The following is a 21,632-nucleotide window of genomic DNA, read 5'->3' as shown; positions in this document are numbered from 1 at the left end:
ATTGATTAAAAGATAGGAAACAAAGGGTAGGAATAAATGGTCAGTTTTTTGAGAATGGAAAGAGGTAAATAGTGGTGTCCCCCAGGAGTCTGTATCAGGACCAGTACTGTTTAACATATTCATAAATGATCTGGAAAAAGGGGTAAAAAGTGAGGTGGCAAAATTTGCAGATGATACAAAACTACTCAAGATAGTTAAGTTCAAAGCAGACAGCGAAGAGTTACAAAAGGATCTCACAAAACTGGGTGACTGGGCAACAAAATGGCTGATGATATTCAATGTTGTATATGCAAAGTAATGCACACTGGAAAACAGAATCCCAACTATACATATAAAATGATTGGGACTAAATTAGCTGTTACCCCTCAAGAAAGATCTTGGCGTCATTGTGAATAGTTCTCTGAAAACATCCATTTAATGTTCAGCGGCAAACAAAAAAAGCTAGCAGAATGTTGGGAATCATTAGGAAAGGGATAGGCAATAAGACAGAAAATATTGTATTGCCTCTTTAAAAATCCATGGTACGCCCACATCATGAATACTGTGGGCAGATCTGATCACCCCATTTCAAAAAAGATATATTGGAATTGGGGAAGGTACAGAAAAGGGCAACCAAAATGATCAGGGGGTATGGAAAAGCTTCTATATGAGGAGAGATTAATAAGACTGGGACCTCTCACATTGAAAAAGAGACAACTAAGGGGGGATATGACAGAGCTCTACAAAATCATGACTGGTGTGGAGAAAGTAAATAAGGAAATGTTATTTAAAAACCTTCTCATAACACAAGAACTAGAGGTCGCCAAATGAAATTAATAGGTAGCAGGTTTCAAACAAAGAAAAGGAAGTATTTCTTTACACAATGTATAGTCATGTATGGGAACGCCTTCCAGAGTATGTCGTGAAGGCCAAGATTATAATGGGTTCAAAAAAAGAACTAGATGAGTTCATGGAAGATCAGTCAATCAATGGCTATTAGCAAGGATAGGCAGGGACTGCTGTTTGCCAAAGACTGGAAATGGCCAAAGTTGGCTCATTTGATGATTGCCTGTTCTGTTCATTCCTTCTGACACATCTGGCATTGGCCACTGTTGGAAGACAGAATACTGGGCTAGATGGACCAGTGGTATGACCCAATCTGGCTGTTTTTATGTTCTTAAGCATTATATTAATTTTGGAGATAGTTTAACTGAGAAGCAGAAGATATGTAATCTGCCCAAAGTCGCAATGGGAGTCAATGTCAGACAGGAATAGAATTCAGGAGCTGACTTCCAGTGCTGTATTCTAACGACTAAGAACCAGCCCCTCTATACAGTATGATATCCAAAGCCGTACCCTTTGACTCACTGTTCATTTACAAGTTATTTCCCATTGTTGATTCCGGATACAATAGAACAGCCTTGCTAATCACTGTGGTTTCATTGTATCATGCTTCCACTTATCATGCAATCTGATTGATTCTACATTCAAAAATATACGGTTACTGAGAATGGGGTCACTTACTTAACACAAGGATGCCTTTTCTTTAAGTGTGTATCTCCTACAATTTGTTTAGCCATTGCTCTCTGTTCTGTACATTTCTTATTGTTCTTTCTAATTTATTGTTAACTGCTATAGTCCACCACTCCACCTGTATCATGCATTCTGAATGAGATTACTGTTGGACTAACATTGCAGTCCTCTTGTTTGGGTAAGAGCATAGTAAGATCATGTATGTGTGGAGATCGTGCTTGATGGGATTTTAGAAGGGCTGATGTAGGACACACTTTACACAGACATGGATCTCAGAATCCACAGGTTTATGAAATCCAGATCCCAGAGGTTTCTTAGCTAGCCCACTAGGACTAATAGATTTAGCTCATTTGGGTTGGTATCTGTTTTCCTCACCTAATTACACAGCACATATATATCATTCTCAGTGTTTGTTTTGATTCACCATCACTGGAATTCTTGCACATTTTATATTCAGGCAGAGAAATTAGTTGTATGATAGAATTGGAGAAGTTTGTAGGTTATAGATGGCAAATAGTTTGTCTTTGGCTATAAAACTTGATTTACAAGCTGCATCATAACGTAACTGGTGCCACCTCAATGATTGTCCCCTTTTCCAGATCTTTAGTGAGCATAATAATCGCTACTAGGCCTATTACGAACCTTGAAATGTCCAGCTAGTATCTGTCTGCCTTGATGAAAATTGACCATTAATTTCTCCTGTTTTTCTCTGAGTCAGTTTTTGATCCATTGTTATGTTACCTCTTGCCCCACAACTACTTAGTTTCTGTAGTAGCTTCTTGTAAAAGTCCTTGTCAGACCTTTTGAAAAGCTAAGTGAATTACCTGGTTCTCCTTCATCCACTACTTTATGGACATTTTCAAAGAATCCTAATAAATGAGTGAGGAATGGTTTTCCTTTGCAAAGCCATGCCACTTAGATCCTATCACATCACATTCTTCTAGGTGTTATTTCTTTTTTAGTTAGTTATACTTACAACTAATATGCCAAGTACAGATGTAAGGATTACTGAGCTGTAATGCCCTGGATCACCCGATTGGTGAAGCTTTTGCAAAGGGTTAGGTAGATTCTACCACTATAAGCAGTCATCTATATGGAGGTTATTGTGTTAAAGACCATGTAGTAAAAGACTGGGCTTTCAGTACTGAGAAACTATAAAACAAAGGCCTTTGGGCATGAACATCAAGAAATTATGGGCTTGATCCAAAGTCTACTGAATTCAACAAAGACACTGACTTCAACAGGCTATGGAGAAGGTGCTATATATAATCACTAGTAAAAGAGGTTTGGGCTGAAGGCTGAGAAACTGCAAAGAAACCCTGGGGTAGGCAATAAATATGCTAGCAGGTCAATAAATAAAATACTCGGACAAACTGTTCCTTACAGCAGACTGATGAGCTAGAGGAGGATTCTGGGATCAGGTTCAAATTACCTACAGCCCCTTTGATTACCCAGTCATAACCCAGCAGAGTTAACCAAACCCTTCATTCTGCTAAAGCAGATTAGCTAGATGCCAGAATACTGACTGTGAGGGGAAGTTGGAAGAACTCTTATTACAAAACTACATGTCCTGGCCACTCTGCATGAACAAACATGGCACTTTTATACAGAAATAGGGATCTGCCCCAGTCTCCCTGTCCAAAATTTCCACTCCCCTTGTAAATCACCCTTCAGGATGAAAGGGACTACAAGGAATGTTAAGAATTTAGTGTTGTGTGGACAGACAGCACCATGACCAGGTATTCAGTCACCTTGCAGCAAGTTTCCTGCTGGAGAAGAGCTGTAAATACCACATGGCTCTCACTCACCCAGGCAGTGTGCTCTTTTAAGTAACAGCCCTTGTATTCTATGGTGTTGGGATGCTTCAGCTGTCGCAGAAACTTGACTTCCTTGATGATATCCTGCCACTTCTGTTGAAAACAAAATAGGAGGAATTCATTTCTTCAGTCAACCTGTGGCTATTGGAGCACAATTAGGTATTGCAGATTTGGGAAGCAACCATGAGACAATTTTACTATCTGAGAAAGTCAAGAGAGCAATAACTCCATTTTCTCCTTTTCCCATCCTCCCCATTAACGAGAGCCATATCCCTCTGCTGCTACCATCACATCTTTCCCTTTCGTTGTTAAATTACTCAGTAGGAAGACCTGCCAGTCATATAAGGAGAACTATAGACTAATACTAGGAAGTGGATGGAGGCTTTCAAAACTTCTCTGTGTGAACTCTGAGCCAAATGGGAGAGGGGAAATCTAGCTCTATTAATCTTACACAGAAGCAAAAAAAAGTTCCTTAAAGGTGGTGTCACTTCCAATCACTGACCTTTGAAATCATCCTAGCTCAAATAATGCCAGGTATTGAGAGAGAAAATTGATTCTCAATGCATTAAGTATAATCAAATTGGTGAAAGGTTTAAATAAATCACATCGGTATCCAGCAACAGGTCCAATGACAAGTAGATTTATTTTATCCCTCCATGACTAACTTAGAGATAACCAGTTCAGGGTTTATTTTAACACCTTCTTTCCATATGCCAAAACTACAAGTACAGTCCCACTCTGAAACAACAGTTGGAAGAGCTGATTGTATTGTAGTTGTCTAGGTCCCTGTTGTATGAAGACAAGTTAAAAAAAAAGAGTTAGCTAAGTTTTGCTCTTTTTGACTCTATTAAGGTCATTTTTAGGATCCTCACAATACTTTTGTGAGAGTTTTTTTTATCAGCAATAAACTTTTCTCAAAAAGCACTACTACTGTTCTACAATTTGCATTTGAAGTACAAAGTTTTCTCAGATTTATTGAGAGACTAGTGATTCCAAAAACAGACGGCAGTAACTGAAATTTGTCCTGGAGGTTAGTGGCGTGAGAAGTCTACTATTTCTTTAACAGGTTTTGATTCTTTCTGTGATGTAATAGAAGGCATACTGATGTTTGAAATGTCACAGAGGTAATAGGCAACACACATGCTGGAGACCAATATAGCGGAGTGGGAAAAACACCTGAAACTTCCTCTTCCTTATTAATCGCACAGAAGCCTGCGCTCCATTGCAAGTTTACCCATCAATCCAGGTAGATAACATCTACCCAAGTAGCAAGCTTTACAAGAGAAGATCAACTGAAGTGAGACTATTTTCAGGAAGTGATTCCATAAAACTGCAGAAACCATTTGTTCAGCTTCAGAGTCTGTAGTGAAAGTTAGCTGCACCTTCTGGCTGACACAGCATTGCAGTAGCTATGGCTCTGATGCGCTTCTAACGCAGATGCTACTGAAGTAACAACCACACAAACCTTTCTGAATTCACCTTGACCCTTTTAAAACCTACCATTCATCAGAATTCACACTTGCTCAATTTTCCTTTCTATGGAAGCGAGTGACTATTTCATGCATTAAAGAATCTGGTTTGCCAGGGCCAAAGGAAATCCCCAGCTAACCTCCCTGTTTAGGTTTATATTGCTGCTACAGAGTTCACATGCAAAGCTGGCTCTATCTATCTTACCTCGTTCGTTTGCTTCCCACTGTAGGACATTTTCTTGACCGCCACCACTTCATGAGTGTGGGAATTTGTGGCCTGGAAGGGGGGGAAGAGAGAAAGAAATTAAATCAGACTTTTTTCCTGTGGAGTCAGACAAGCCTTTGGTGTAACTCCAGGCTTTCTCTTCTTATTCCACATATTTGCAAGCTCATATGCTTAGGAGACTCCCTTTCTCTGGACTCCAATTCAGGACAACTCTTGATGCCGCAGCTGACACAAGGGTTCATCCACCTGTCCAATTCCAGGCTACCCTCCTGCCCACCTCTGAACATCAACGACAGCTCTACTACAGTGCAAACCTGGGGCCCAACTCTGCGCCTAGTGAGAGCTTTGTTATTGACTCCAGCGGTATGGGAATGGCAGAGCAACTTGGCAAAGCACAATACATGCTGGACCAGCTGAGAAGGGCCCTCTCCAATAGCCACCAGGCGGCAGGTAGCACAAAGAGAACGCATCACAGCTCTCCTGTTGGACTGGCCTATCTAAGATTTCATTCTCCGTGGACACCCTCAACCCCAGCAAACTGCAGTTTTGTTAGCTGTGCACTAATATGAAAGCCTTCTCGTGAGGGGGAGCTGAGCCCACAGACCACCTTCCGGAGGACTTCACCGCTCTAGATAAGGCCAGCAGTCACACATGCCTTTGCAGTGGCTGATTTACAGGTATGGAACTCCTGGCATCCGTCTCAACCCACATCTCCCCAGTTCCCAAGAGAACTCTGTTTTTTCCTGGAAGGCCTCACAATCAAGAGAAACCAACATCAATGCTTATTCCCCTTTCCTCGCTCCTCCTGTTTCCAATCCCCCTTCACTGTCTTTGTTTTAAATGTTGAGGGAGATTTCATTATGCTTTAACTGTATTACATGTCAGTAATGTTGTGCATGTCCCTAATGCTTGGGTGGGTGGGGGGAAAGAAGGGAGGGGTATTTTAGTAACTATGTGAAGCTTTTTTAAATTTAAAGAGTTCAACTTAAGGCACCAAAAGATCACCTACATTTGGTTCCTGAATCACAGCAGCTGGAGAGGAAAGAGGTTGTTACACCCCATCCCCTTGGCCAGTGAAGGATCATGCCCTACCATATGTTCTTCAACACTTAGTCTAGTTTTAAAAGATTCAAGCAATGGGGCTCTTGTGGCTTTCCTTGAAAGACTAATCCGCAGTCCAAGACATTGCACTGTTGGGAAGGAATAGGCTCATCACAGATATTACAGGTAATGTTATGTGGCAGTTTTATTGCATAGTAACCAAGGAATAATAAAGTTTCAGGAATGGTTTTGAAGTAGAGGGAGTAATAGCAGCAATCCACTTCACTTACAAAATTGGGTCACCTAATGTAGACAACCCATGTACAACAATCATTTTCGTGACTGCCAGTGTCGGAATAGGCACCATATTATGAAGCTAAATTATCTGTATCAATTCAAACACAAATGATTATAGCAAAACAGCACAGGGGCTTTGTTTAAAAGCACCAAAAGATCCCCCAAGGACATTCCGATTTTAAACAGACCCTGTAAGACCCCTAAATGTCACTTACTTCTTGTGAAGTGTAAGCCTTCAGACAAAACGCGCAACATTTGACATGCAACCCTGCACAGAGAGGTCACTGGGTGTGTCAGGAGCCTGAGGGTGCCTGGACGTTTGACTCTCACCATCCCTGTATTCTACAGGACTGGTTCTCATGAGGCAGGTATTGCTATTTCCAAGAATTCCTGTTCTTGGAGAGCTGATCAGAGTGACAGCGTCACATGCAGGCTCGCATACCCAAACCAAAGCAAGTAACGATTTTCAGGTCCAACACCCTTCAGTTCTCCCTTTGAGATGGAAATTCCTTCCTTCCTGTGCCTCTTTAAAGGCCTGATCCTGCAAGTTGTCAAGCGCTCATAGCACCCAGGGAATTCAGTTTGAGATGGGGATGATCAATATACGCTGCAAAATTGGACCCTAAATAATGTGAGTCCCGGGTGATTTTTATATATGTGCTACAATATTGTACCTAGGTAGCACAGGGAAGACTCAGGAGAACACTTCAAAAGCAGCACGCATTTCCTGCCTTTTGAGATTGTAGGTCAAATGTTTAATGTTATTTCACAGGAATGAGCAAGACATTAAACCATGTATTATGAGCTAACTGCATATTAAATAGTTTTGTAATGAAAGCCACCGAGTTTATGGAAATTCTACTTTTCTTTAGTTTGCATAACAAAAGAACAGTTGATTGAAGCTTGAAAACTCATGGCTCCAGAACAAGTGATCTATTTACCTGGACTTGCAACAAGCCACCCTGAGCTCTCTAAAAGAGTCAAGTAGAGCAAGTGAACAATTTAGTCTGAAAAATGCTTAAATGCCATTATCTCTATAACCAGTGGGAATTTGAAGAACACGACTGGCAACAGCTGAAATCTCTGAATTTGTAATAAATTAAAAGGGAGGCATAACAAATTCAGTGTTTCACTTGTGTGGACAAGTAATGTCCTTTCACAAATATATTAATCCCCCAAGATGTTTTGTAATGCAGACAGTGGTTTCAAGGGAAAATAGTGCTACACTGGGCCAAAATAAATAGCAAGAGAATTATTTAAGACAGCTAATGGATGTAGACTAATGTATGACATGATGGAATTGGCAAACTGTGTTCTACTGTCAGAAGCATGAAGCCCTCATCAGATGAATTAAGGAAATCCAGAAGAAACAGCTTTTGGATAAGATGAAAAGCTGTGGCCCCGACCACTTGAGATCCTGATTCACCATTAAAGATCTCAAGCACGTTTCACTCAATTAGCATTCTCATTCTGGACAAATTTCAAACTAATTATTTCTACCTCAGTTCCCCCCATTATTGGATATAGTATTCATTTCCTGCCCTGACTTGTTGTGTAGTATTGTTGTGCCATATTAAATAGCTGCCATATTCCATCATAGCGGTGTGGGAGGCAATTGTTGCATTTAAAGTGCTCTGTGATCCTTCAGACTGAAATAAGCTAGAGTCTGCAAGTGAACATGACAAATACCTACATGTTGAAATATTTTGGGCTGCCTTTAGCAGATCATTTCTGAAGATGCTGGCAGATCACAAGTATATTTTGCACAGAACACAGCTTTTAAAACCCCCTCGCATTTGCTTTGTTAAATAATATCCACCACTTTGCTTTGATGGTTCAGTGTTTAACTAGCTTAATGTTATTGAGGAAAATGCTCTTTTTGAAAGAAAGCATGAAATCACTCTGTGAATGGTGCATAAAATCTGAAACCTGGTGACAAATGATGCCATGAATATTCTGGCATTTATTCAGTCCACTAGGAAAAAAATACCAATAATAGTCAAAAGTAGTTCATTTTGTTATGCTCTCTATCTAACAAAACTAATACTTCACAAATATCCTGTCGAAGTTTAGTGCCCATAGGAGGGCTCTGAAATTCAGATGGCATTATTATAATGAAAAGAAACAATTCAGTGCCTTGGCTGAATACAGTGTTGTCAGTACCAATTCAAATAAAAAGGTCAAACAAAATAAACGCAGCAAACTAGCTAATCAATTGGGCCTAAACATACACACTGCACTAGACAATTATCCTTAAAAACACGGGACCTCTCAGTAATTTTGCCTGTACAGATAATGACTGTTAGAAAGCTCAACAAAGCACCACCACAGAACTAGTCATACTGCACTAACTGTAAGAAAGAACATCAAAAAAGGAAGACTCAGATCTCTGCAGCTATTTCTCTCCAAGCTGTCATATTTAGCATCCTACATTAATTTCTTAGTTATATATCTTCATTTCCATGCACTGAGATGTCACCCTGAGTTGTTTCAATGGACAAAACAGCAAAAAGTTGCTAACAGGACTATACATCCAGATTGGGGGGGAAAAACTGGGCCAATAAGAGAATGGCAAACTATTGAGCAACGCTGTCCTTCCAATATGAAGTGATTGGCAAAGATGACAAGTCTTTAGGGAGAGGTTTTGAGAACTGAAAGGAAGGGAAACAATTCGCAAAAGAGTAAAGGTATCTTTCAAGTGTGGTTCCAGAAGGGCATTTTTCAAAGTTGAACCCATGTTGTGGGTCCATAGGATTACAGACATTCAAGAGAATACGGCAGCCCAGCCGAGACTCTCTCTGCCAGTGCAGGATTATTCCCTATACCTGTGGTCCCCAGACTTTTTATGCTGCATCCCCCTTACACCATCAGCACCCCCCTCAGGACCTGGGGCCAGAAGCAGGACCACTATCAGGGTCGGGGGCGTGATCGGGGCCAAAGATGAAGCCATGGCTGGGGCGACAGCCAGGGACCAAGGCCAGGCCAGAAGTGGAACCGCGGCCATGGCTCAGGCTGCTGGTGAGGGGCAGGACCAGAAGGTGAACTGCAGCTGGGTCGTAGTTGAGGCCAGAACCAGGAGCGGAGCTGCGGTTGGGGGCGGGGCTGAAGCAGAGCTGGGGTACAGCAGGGCGGGGTGGTGCTCCCTCCCCGTCCCCTGTGGGGCTGGCTAGGCCGTGCCACACCCTGCTGAACTCCGCGCCTCCCTCGGGGTGTGCACCCCACAATTTGGGGACATCTGCCCTACACAGTATATTTTCTAGTGTTTTTTGTACCTTTTAGTTTCAAGCACTAGGAACATAGGCAATGCCATGCCAGATCAGACCACTCGTCCATCTAGTCCAGTATCCTGTCTCCGATTTTTAAGTTCTTCAGAACTTTTGGGTGAATTTCAGGTGATCTGGGTGACTTGCTGCTATTATATTAGTTGGCACTTTCTGAAAATTGGGCCCATTTAATATGTCTCAAGTTAAGCATCCAAGTCACCTATCACTTTTGAATGTCTTCACTTATGTTCCTTTCTAATGAAAATGTAATTCAGCTGCAGCCATTTTCTGAATGAAGTGCCATTTAACATGGTCATTTAACCAGTTTTTGCTTGTTTTTTTGTTGGGGCTATACATACTTACTGTGATTCTGTTATAACATACCTCCGTAGGCCCTCGTCTTAAATCAAAGAATATATCAAACTTTTGTGTTTAATTTCTCTATCTTCCCATTTTTTTTAATTCTTTCTTTTTTAAATTCAGCATTACCGTGCCAAGTTTTGGTACAATTCCTCCCAGAAGCATGCTGAACTTAATTTATCATGGGCACTGTCACTCAGTGATTCAACTATAGTTACTTTTTGAACAAACTTTTTTTTTATTTGCTTCTCGAAACTATTACTGTCATGATATTTAATCAGTTAATATGGATATTTAACGTCATCCATTAATACTGTTTCATACAGATTTTGCTGTGGTTAAAAATGCTGAGGTGGGGAGGGAAGCAGGGTTCAAATGCTCACAGTGTAATGCCTATGCACAACAATATGGGCAGCTCAATATCTCTAATGCTAGGAGCAGTAGAGAAATGCCACAGGAGACCTCCACAATATGTTTGTTTTTGCTATTCAATCAGTGAAGATTCTAGGCCAGCAGCCCTTGGACCAATTTATTAAGGAAAACGGCTTTCAGCTTCAGTTGCCTGTTGAATTCATCAATTCTTTGGATCCTTGAATTTGCAGACAATTTAGAAACACAAAGTAGCTAAGGTAGAAAACAAATTCAAGTCACTTATGGTCATTAAAGAACCCATGACACTTTTCAGAAGAACAATGGTGTTAATCCTGGCGTTTCTGATAAAAAATTAGTTTGGTGGATTAAGTTCTGCCTGGCTAAATTTGTCCATCTTCAACCAGATCTAGCACTCCTTTCTCACCCCAAGCAGTTGTGTATTAAATGCCTGGCATTAATAAATTGAGGTTGGGCTTCACCTCAGAGACAGCTGCACTTCAGCAGTTGATTCAGAGAGGACTATCATATATTTATCTCACAGGTGTATTGAAAGGAAGCTAGTGTATGTAAGGCCCTCATAACTTTGTATCAGAGTCACTTCTAAATGTCCCATGTATTACAACTACTGACAAGTGCTTCTTTGGATAAATGTGGGTGAACAAATATACTTACAAAGTAAACTGCTCCAAAACTTCCATGTCCAATTTCATGTAAACCCACAAATATGTCCTCGGGATCATCTTTGTAGAACAGGTCAGCTATCTCTGGGTCCTTTGGCACCCCTTTGCGCATGTTGAACAGTATTATGACCTAGTTCGCGCTTTAAATTCCCAATCAGTTTCTTCCCTCATTGACAAAGTAGTTTGCAGATAACACTCAACACCTGGAGGAATAATAATGTTCATCATTTACCACCTTCTTTTATGCATATTTTAGTTCAAACTTTTTACAATGAGATTAGAGGAAATAACTTCAAAACAACAGGTCTTACCCATTGTTTCCTTCAAATAATTATGTTTAATTATTAGTCAAATACAGTTGTACAGATAACTAGGCATTTGATGTGTAATAGCCCTTTAAAGGATACCAGAGGCAAGTACTGCAGTTTGAGGTTACACTAATGTCCATTTGAAGAGGGAAGATGTTTGGGGACTATGCAAAACATTATGTGACAGAAATTTCTACCAACAGTCTCAGTGCTGATTTCCTGATGTGCCAGTTTCTGAAGAATTACACTTTGTTTTGCATCCTTTTCCTAGTCTCTCGTTTGGATATTACTCGCTTCTCACTTGCCAACTGATGGCCTGCTCTATTTAGTTTACACGTGATAATCTGAATGGATGGGATTTTCAGGAAGTGCCTAAACGCACGGCTCCCATTGGCTTTCAATAGCTCCTAAATCACTCAAGTGTTTTTGAAAAATCCCACCTTACAGCCTATGTCATCCAACAAGCCAGGTCTTTATTGGAGTTCATCTTTCTTTTGTATGTGTATCAGCTTACACAGCAAAGAACTGTACTTAATGGAAGACTTAAAATGTTCATTCCAAAAAGTTTTAATTCCTGAAAATAAAATCACTAGATTGTTTCTTATTTACTATAAATTGTTTGGGAGGGGAAAAAAAAAAAAAAAAGCACCACAAAAATGTAATACAGGCCCATTTTATGATATTTCCATTCTCTGGGTCACTTTGTGTTACAGCTTATCAATTTCAACAAAATACACCAACAAGACAAAGAGGGGAAAGAGGAGCAACAACAAGCCATGCTCTGACTTGCATTATATTAGTCAGTACAGACAACAAAAATAAATGGCTCTTTGATATTTGACTTGTTTTGCCAAAAGTGAGGAGTACCAGTCATGAGAGTTTGGGTTTTGATGTTTCGAAATCTCTCCGTTAGAAGAGTAAGATACATCTAAACTGCTCTTGCTTGTGTTTAGAAATCTGCAACATTTAAAAATGCAACCTGGGCCTGAAATAATAGCCTGATTCCTCCAGTAAAGACAACCTTGCTCTTGAGAAGGATATGGTTCCTCATTTTTAAATTTACATTACCATTATTTTTAACCAAAAGCTGAAATGTACCCCATGTTTGTCTGTGGCTTTGTCAAATTAAGATCATTTTCTACCTGTTGGGCACTGGCTTTTTGAGCAAGTTTCTAGACTCTGACATCACACAGAAGCAGATTTCTGATAACGCACAACGTACTGTGTCACTCTAATGCTAGAAACCAGATCCTTTATGGCAGTGGGACACCTGAGAATGGACTGGTCATAACACAACAGCAATAAAATAAACTACAATGCACAACAACGGTAGACTAAGAGGCCTTGGTGTGGTCTGAAACCTCAAGGTACAGTGATGGCGAAGCAAGGGTCTAATCTTGGGTAGGAATCATTCCACAGCCTGCAGCCATGGCCACTCAGATTTGCCACATCAGGACTGCGAACTAATGGAGCATAATGCATGACAGATAAATACATGTCCATTAGGGCACGCAGAATACACCCAGCTGAATCATACCTGTTTAACTGTGGCACAAACCACACTCTGTGGCTCAGATCCATGTCGGCAGCCTCTTCGTGTGCGTTCTCATGTTGTCTCCCCAAGTTCTGTGCACTCGATTTTACTGCAATGAAAAAACACGTAGAGGAACACTGCATACATTCTTTGTATGTCCGTTAATAAATATCTATGTACGCAGAGATTAAAGCTAAAAGGAAGTCTACTGGATATCACTGGACCATGCTGGTGTGCTCCGGTGCAAGCAATGCTCATGATCAATGCTGTTCTTTCCCTGCTGGGTGAAGAGAACTCTCCGTGTTCTAGAAATCTCAGGCCTGTGATATATCATAGGGTGGGATACAAGAGAGAGGTCACCAACTTTATTAAAGTTGCCACTAGCTCAGCCTCGTATCCGACCCCTTTATCTCATTTCTCTTCCCCTCAAGTCTTTTTCCTCATTTTGTCCCCTACAAAATTTCTGATTCAGCACCTGTATCTGTTCGGTCCCAGGCAGACTTTTTTTTTTTTTTTTTAACTGTTTGTAGTTGGCTGAGCTTGTGAGGCCCTAACTCGATGGCTTTTCTCTGTTTGGATGTAATATGGTAACTCATGAACAACTCATTCAACTAAATCCAAAATTTCAGGAAATGTTCTAGGCATTAGTGGGAAGAACCCTGTTGATGTCTGTGAAAAAATGGGAAAACCAGTAGGGGAAGTACCTACTGACGCCTGGTTGGTAGACTCATCTGCTTAAGTCAGGTCTCAACTGTCTATCACTCAAAGAACCAGTTGGTGGCACCTATTAGCATAAGGATACCTCCCAATTGCCCATCCTCCCAATCACGCTGAATACCAGGAATGTTAACTTTGACCGATTTATCTCCCAGAAAGAAATAGTGGAGGGACAGAGGGAATGGGGACACTGCCAGGGATGAGGAAGAAAGGAAGGAACACCCAGTGGAGGTGGGGGAAGTTTCAAGGAGTCCCTGAAATAGTGGCAGATGGCAGGGGACAAAGAGAGCGTTGGGGGGGGGGGGAGGGAGAAATAAACGGATGCAAGGAGCCTCTGGCATGTGCAATGGGCTTGGCCGACAGAAGCCTAGTTTCCACAACACCACTGGCATTTTGTATGACAAATGGAGGCTAAGAAAGCCCATCTCGATTTTTAACTCATGTAGGATACTCCGCCTGGGTGGACCGTATGTGTTTCAAAGATAAAGCTCCAACTGTCATCAAGTCTAAAACCCTCTTGTCCTCAGTCTTCGGCTACAGTGTCATAAAAACAAGCAATAGTACTTTGCAATGATGTAATACTTTCCATCTGATGCTCTCAAAGTACTCTGCAAACAGCTGAACGCGTCAACGCCTCTGTAAGGTAGGTATTATGCTCTTAGTGGGGGAAAAATTGAGGCACAGAGAGATGACCACAATGAGGCCAGGTCTACAAACTTTTGCCAGAGTAGCTGCCGATCAGGGGTGAGATTTGAGAGGGACATACATGTGCTGGCAAAACTCCCGGTGTAGACACAACTACACTGGCAAACTGCACTTTTGCGGGTATAGCTTATTTTTCTTGGGGAAGGAAGGGGGTGGAGGGCGGATGATGGAATAAGCTATGCCAGCAAACTGTTGGCAGTATAAGCTGCGTCCGCATGAGAATTGCTTTGCTAGTATACTACACCCATATATCAAAGTTTTCCAAGGACAGACTGGGCCTGAGTCAGAGCTAAGAACAGAAGTGAAGATTCTTGTCTCCCACTCCCTGGAGCTAACCTCTAGAGGACACTCCCTTAACAGAAATGCCTTCTCTTTCATCCAGCTGGCACCAAGAATGGCAGTAGTATCATTTCAAAGAAAGATACCATCATCCATCCCCTTCAAGAGGGCAATACAGTGAAACATTGGCTTGAACATTCTTCTTAGCAGGACTCCAGAAAGAGATCCTGAAATGCTACATTTAAAAAAATAAAATAAAAAAGGCTCAAAAATAAACTCTTGACAAAAAACAAATGAATAAATAATTATTCCTTTGCAGCTGACCAGCTCCACCCAAACATGCTATATTTACAGCGAGCCAGCAGATATGTGCAAAAAATGTAGTATATCAGGTCTACTGTCCATTAGCCAAGTGAGAAATCCATCTGGCTTTAGAACAATACAAAAAAAATGCTGTATTAAGGAAAATACCAGTTTATTCAACTCTCTTTATTCAAATGTACTCTTCCACTAACCAAGAAATCTGTGCAGTTCAACTAATCTTTCTTTGAAAGACCATTTAAAGCAAGAAAGCAAGCACCATTTTTAATGCCAGTCCCTGGGTCATGCTACAGGGATGGACAGAGAGTCAGACAAGGAGATTCAAGAGTACTCTTAACACCCATTTTGATACTTAGTATTTTCCAGTTTAAAAAAAAGAGAGAGAGAGAGAGCAAGCAAAACTCAAGCTGTAAAATGTTCCCTCCCAAAAAATCACTATTGCATGTCCAACCGATTTGAACATTATTACTGAGTACCTGTCTAGTGCTCCGAAGTGCACCCAGCATCTAGGTACAAAGAGCACAGGATCCTTGCCCCAAAAACATTAATCTAAGTGACATGGTGCAAGAAATGGGTAACAAAGCAGAGGAGAAACACTGGGCACAGTCACAAGATTGTGTGGCTACTCGGCCAAGTCATGGCTTTTTAAACAAGGTGTTTTTTAGTTTAAGGGCAGATTAAAAGTCTTATCAAAGAAAAAACTTTAAATTGAGTTGGTTGCCTCACTTCTTGCAGGCATTACAGTAAACGTGGGTTATAAAGAGGGACAGCTGAACAAGTTCAAAGCATGGTCAGCTGAACATTTGTCTTTGTTAAGCTACTTAATTAGCACAGCCAGAGACAGTTTCTACCTAAAAAGTCTTCTTACCGTCCCAAGCAGCAAACTGAGAAGATCGGAGAGATCATATGTTCTGAAGCAGTGAAATATTGACAGTGCTTCAAACACGGGCCAAGACTTTCAAAAGCAAATGAGGGATGTGAGATTTTCAGCATTTTCTGCAAATCAGGCCCCTTTAAGGGTGTCTGAAGTTGGGCACCCAAAAACTGACCCACTCAGTCACTGGGCACTTTTGACAAACTCTCAGCCTTTCAGACTGGCTAGCTCTCATTAACTATCACTGTCGTAACAGCAGTGCTGTCCAAAAAAAAAAAAAAAAGGATCTCAAATATCTGGGGCAGGAAAGTGGGACTAATGTTTGGAAGAAAGTAACTACTGACAGACTGTAAATGATTCCATTTTAAATGGTAGGAAAGGAAAAGACAAGAACATTTATGGGCCTGGATCATGCTACCACTGAGGACAATGGAAATTTTGACATGGACTTCAGATGGAGGCAGAATTGAGCCCTTCACAAGCAAAAGGAGGAAAACAGAGAAAAAGATATCCTCTACCCTACGTCTTCAGATTTAAAATCAGACTGATGATCTCCAGTGTGCAAGATGTTTCTCAGGTGACGTGGGAATGCTGTAGCTTTATGGACTATCACAAGTATCCCAAACACAAACTGCTACTTGAGTCTACCAGCGCTAACTTGTACCAGGATGGCGGCAGAGGGCAGCGGAGATGACACAGACTGTCAAACTGCTGGGGTCTTCTGGGAACTCTAAGGCAGGCCGTTTCTGGAAGCTCTTTAACCATCTGGCATCACTAGAAAGCATCTGTGGAGCTATTTTTGCTTCTCACACACAGCAGCACTGTGACTACATATGACTTTTTAAAAACAGCTAATTGTATGCTTGCAGAAAATCTCAAGTGACTTAATTATTGCTCCCCAAAGCATGGGGCAAATCACTATCTGGGGAACACAGATGTGGACCTCTATTTTCTAGTGTCTCCGTTTTGATTTTTTTTTTTTTAAATAAAGACTCTAGCTATTATGTTTGCAAAGAAAATATTCACTATGTGGAGTGAGTAACCGATGAAGCACAGTTTTCCTGACTTTGCAGAGAGCCTAAAACAATAGCTCTGATGTAAGAACTGCCTCACTCATTTCAATGGATGCTAACTCAGATGCCAGTGAGGAGAGTTCACATTTAGCTAACTAACATTCACAGCTCAAAGCATGTAAGAAGTAAAAAGGCGTATTATATATTGAAGGTTTACATCAGCCTTTCCCAAAGCGATGGGAGCACAAAAGACCAGCTGAGGGTGCAACACATATATAAATTAAGATGGGTGGGCCTTCATAACACATGAAGTACCCAGCAAGTGCAACAAGGGTAAGGGGAAGGCACGATTGGTTTTAATTGGCTGGTATGCAAGCTCAGCTTTTCCAACGTTTGGGAAACACTGGCCTAAACTAACTACAGAGATTGTAATAGAGTTTATGATCCATTGTTTTTAGCCTCAGAGCCACTTTGCTCCTTAGAAGTGGGAAATGTGACCATTGTGTTGCCCATGCTCTGAAGGTATTGTCTCTGCCTCCAGGGAATATTTAATAAGGGGGGGAGCAAATCCAGCAGCTATTTTTAAATTTAAATTCTGTTCTTTATTAGAAATGGAACCAGATACCATTGCTCTGCCCGACTGCCCAGCCACTCCAGCTGAGGTCAGCCTGTCACCAAACTTACAGCTGTATTGCAGCCTGCCTTGTCTAAAAGTCCCACCAACTACAAGGTTACTTTTTTTTTTTTGGTTGGTTGGTTTTTTTTGTTTTTTGTTAACTTAAGAGCAGACACACACAGCATCAGTTAATTGCTTGAAAGTATAGAGTGAATATTAGTACTGTTTTAAGCAGTAAAAGTGATTCTGCATAGTCTGATTTCAACGGCAGTTAGGTACCTGAATACCTTTAAAAACTGGTCCAAATCCACCTGCAACCTATCCTGTCTCACTTGCTCATTACTGTATATACTGAAAATGTTCTTGCAGAATCTGGAAACCTTTAACCTCTCAGGGATATTGTTCTCTACTGATAGCTAAATATATTTATAATGGTAGTCCACAATCCTACAGGAGCCTTTCCAACACAGAGACGGGAAATGCTATTAAAATCATATTGAAATTACTGTTGATTTTTCAAAATTAAGAACCATGCAAACCTTTTATTAATGCAAACTAGCACCTAATGCAACATTTCCCAAAATAAAGACTAAGTTCTCCATTTAGAATCAAGCAGAAAAACAAGCTGCAGGAAGTAGGTGGAACAGCAGCAGATTCCACGCACAAGAGCAACAGGCTAGCACAGCCCATCTGTATCTATGGTTATGTTGCACGCAACTCTTTTTCTTTTGCATAAAGCATCCCTTCCCAAGAGTGTCTCACATATATATCCTCCACCCCCTTTCTTAACCTGACAATGAGCCCAGAAGTCCCAGATTCATTCAGAAGCAAATGATAAAGGTCCCAAATCAAGAGAGCACTTAAACATATACTTAGCTTTAAGCACATGCTTAAGTTCCATTACAGTCAAGGTGACTTAAGCAAGTCCTTAATTGCTTTGCTGAATACGTGCCAAAAACCTTTCCCCCTTGATTGCTGAACAAGGTTTGCCAAGCCACACACAACCGCTCCATCCAATATTTCTTCAGTGAACTGAAGCACACTCGTCCTCATTAATCCACTTACGCGCAGATCACTACCTAGGCTCAAAATTCCTATTACTTAGCAAAAGCAGGTACTTTATTTTTCATGTGGCCAGCATTCTCTAAAAGTACTCAACCCACAAAGCACAAGGAGCCTGCAGCAGCAGCACCATTCCATTTCAAAATCTTTCACTGAGATCCATGAAGAAACATGCAGCCATACACATAGAACAACAGACAGAAGGGGCAAAGGATCTTCCTGTTTTTAAACTGATAGATAAAAGAAAAATTAAATAGAAACAGATTTAGCTTCTGGGAGCTATCTGCATCAAAAATTCTACATACCACTATTTACTAAACATCTCAATGAGTTGGAGTCAGTTTTTTTTTTTTTTTTAAACTTAGGACGTCCTCAATACAGAATCCCCATGTATTTCCTCATAGGAGTCGAGTTTATGTAAAAACAAGTGGACACTAAAAAGAACCTTCAGCAGTGACAGTTAATGAAGGATCGTTTGCCATGCAAGCTTAAAAGATGCCACAGCTGCCAGCAACTTCTCCTGGGGTTTGAGTCTCATCCTCAAGAAAGAAACTTCCACCCCCTCTCACTCCTTCCCCCACCAAAAAGGGGAGTTACAGTACTTTAAATTATTTCTCTTCAATGTTCCTAGAAAAAAAAATGGGGGAAATTAATTGTATAAAGGCTTCATTGCTGCATACAGAGTCACCACAAGCTGTTGGGATGCCCTCTGTGACCCCTTTCCACTCGGCTTCTCAAGAACTCAGTTTGACTCCAGATTTTGTCCTTTATTTGGCATGCAGCAAAACTATGTTGAGCTGATCAGATTCAAGCATGGGGGTGGGTATAGGGCATGCCACACATCCCAAGTTACACAGAAATCCTTTTCCTTTACATACAATTAAACATTACATTGCATTTACTACACACGGCAACACACATCTTGGGAGTGGCTTCGTTACTTTGTAGGAACCAATCCCTGTACAGCATGCTCCGTTCATGCATAATCTGACCTCTGCCTTATCTTAAATTCAGGCTTATTCACCAATACCCAGCATGTTCCTGCTGATCCTGCGTACTGCTTGTTATGACAACTTAACCTTCCATTCACCTTCCCAATTAGGCCTGCTAAGAAATGAGACAAGTTACTTATGTCAAGTTACGTGTGTCAAGCCAGGCCTACAGTAGCATGACAGAATCTATGGTTCCCATTGTCAACAGGGACTACCAACAGGGCTAGAGTAGCACTTGTTAGCTATAGTAGTAATAGAACAGATGTCTTTTTATTCTATAGTTTGTAGAGGGCAACATGATCACATACAGGGGGCTACAGAATCGCTCAAATTAGCCGAGTGACCTCACTCATGCGAGGCCAACAAAAGAGCACAACCACACGACAAAACAATAGAGAGTTTTGTTTGCTTGCTCTAACACCTTGTGTGCACACTAGCACTATAATCAATTGTGCTAGACACAAATTTCTGAGAGTAAATCGCACGGTTCATAGTGCCACAGCAAACTGCACCACCATGTGGATGCTTTTGCTGGCTAGTGTGGGAGAACTTGTCTGTCCCTTCTGGGGAATGTGAATGGCAAAAGGGTACATGCACACACACTTCTAAAACCATCACATCCAGCATTAACAAGTGGCTTTCGCTGGAAACACACCATTCTTTAAAACTGTCAAAATCCCAGTCAGAGAAAGTCCCTTGGAACTTACTTATTTCGGTTATTAGCTCTCATTTCTTGGCAACTAAAATTATCAAATTTAAAGACTTACTATTTTGTATAGCATACCAAAACAATGCATAAGTTTCCTCTATGAGTTCAGCCCTAAAATCTGACAAGTATGTAGAATATTAAGTGATACATGCATTAATTATATAAACTCATTTATTTAAAATTCTTAGATATTGTATATAAAAAAGCAACTATTCACTTTTAAGTAATTTATCTCAGACTCCAGATTCTCAGAGAAGAGCATTTGTATTTAGAAGAAATATCTTCAGATTTGCACATTAGAATGAAATGCACCCATTGACTACTTTGTACCTGAGAAAAGAGTTTTTCAATATTACAAGAGAATTTGCATAGCTGTTATCTATGTATTTCATTGATTTCAATATAATAGTATAATTTTTCTGATTTGGGAAAGGAAATAGAATCTTTAGACTCTCAGATCAAACCCATGGTGTAGCGGAGGATAAGCAAATGTGCCCAGTACATTCAGCAACAGTATGACTCTGACAGACTTGTTTTCAACTGTACTCAGTTTTCTTTACTTTGCAATTCACAGAACTGCCCAGAAACTTTAGCTGAGTAAAAAAAGACATAAATGAACCACTACAGTTTGTTTACAGCAGAAGGCCTTGGGTTGCCTTCAAATATTTCTTTTCCAGGAAGAGAAATACAAGATTTTTACCTTTCTCTGTATTCATCAGTGCTATCCATATATTATATATTCTTGAATTAAGCAAACTTTAATCCATTACTCTGTTAGATTGGGAGTCTAAAAATATTACTTGTGAGGGTTAAAAGAAATTGAATCAGTACTTCACCAGGGAATTAAGGAAACTGTGCACTGTACTGGTAGGCAAATTAAATTGGTCTTAAAACCAGAGGTCTTATTGTAGAAATACATCTTTATTGCAGCAACAAAAGAGCTGACTTTTAAAGTACACATGATCTTTACAGGCACACATTATTACTTCTGTTTGTTCAGCTTGCAACTACTGATGTACTGGTACTTGGTGTCTTAAATAAGAGAAGCAATCACTCTCGCTAATCAAAGATAAAGACTAAAAATGATAGGTTTAAATTCCAGAAAGGAACAATTAGCTTAAATGGTAGGAAAAGTTTTACAAGCATAAGATCAGGCACAGTAATGGAACATGCTTCCAAAGGAAATAGTTCAGTTGAATCACTGGAAATCTTCAAGGTCAAGACAATCCACTAGTGGAGATATTTTAAGGATATTGTAAGTACTGACAGAATGCAATTTATTTATATAATTTATTAATATATTTATATATTTATTAAAGGTCCCTCTGAACCCAAATGGCCTTATGGTCATCTGTGTATAATTAATTTCAATACTAGCAGTGCCATGGGGGCATGCTCCGCTACAGAACTATAAGGGGACGCATGCTCCAGTAGACAGGCCACGGCACCCACGGGACACCTGAGT

General features: G+C 40.5%; 1 protein-coding gene across 1 annotated transcript in view; it reads right to left on the bottom strand.

The window, feature by feature from the left end:
* Positions 1-21,632, bottom strand: part of TAOK3 (TAO kinase 3) — a 141,940-nt gene that overhangs the window by 67,419 nt on the left and 52,889 nt on the right. The window contains exons 2-5 of the mRNA XM_067550123.1: positions 12,883-12,988; positions 11,030-11,240; positions 5,004-5,075; positions 3,321-3,422 (exon numbers count right to left, since the gene is read on the bottom strand). Of these exons, the coding sequence (XP_067406224.1) occupies positions 3,321-3,422; positions 5,004-5,075; positions 11,030-11,149 (294 nt within the window). The 5' untranslated portion in view covers positions 11,150-11,240; positions 12,883-12,988. The remainder of the gene's footprint in view (positions 1-3,320; positions 3,423-5,003; positions 5,076-11,029; positions 11,241-12,882; positions 12,989-21,632) is intronic.

Source organism: Emydura macquarii, unplaced genomic scaffold, assembly GCF_026122565.2.
Source record: "Emydura macquarii macquarii isolate MOO-44397 ecotype Brisbane River unplaced genomic scaffold, CSIRO-AGI_Emac_v2 contig_1254, whole genome shotgun sequence".
Classification (NCBI taxonomy): Eukaryota; Metazoa; Chordata; order Testudines; family Chelidae; genus Emydura; species Emydura macquarii.
This window is presented reverse-complemented; position numbering and strand designations above follow the sequence as displayed.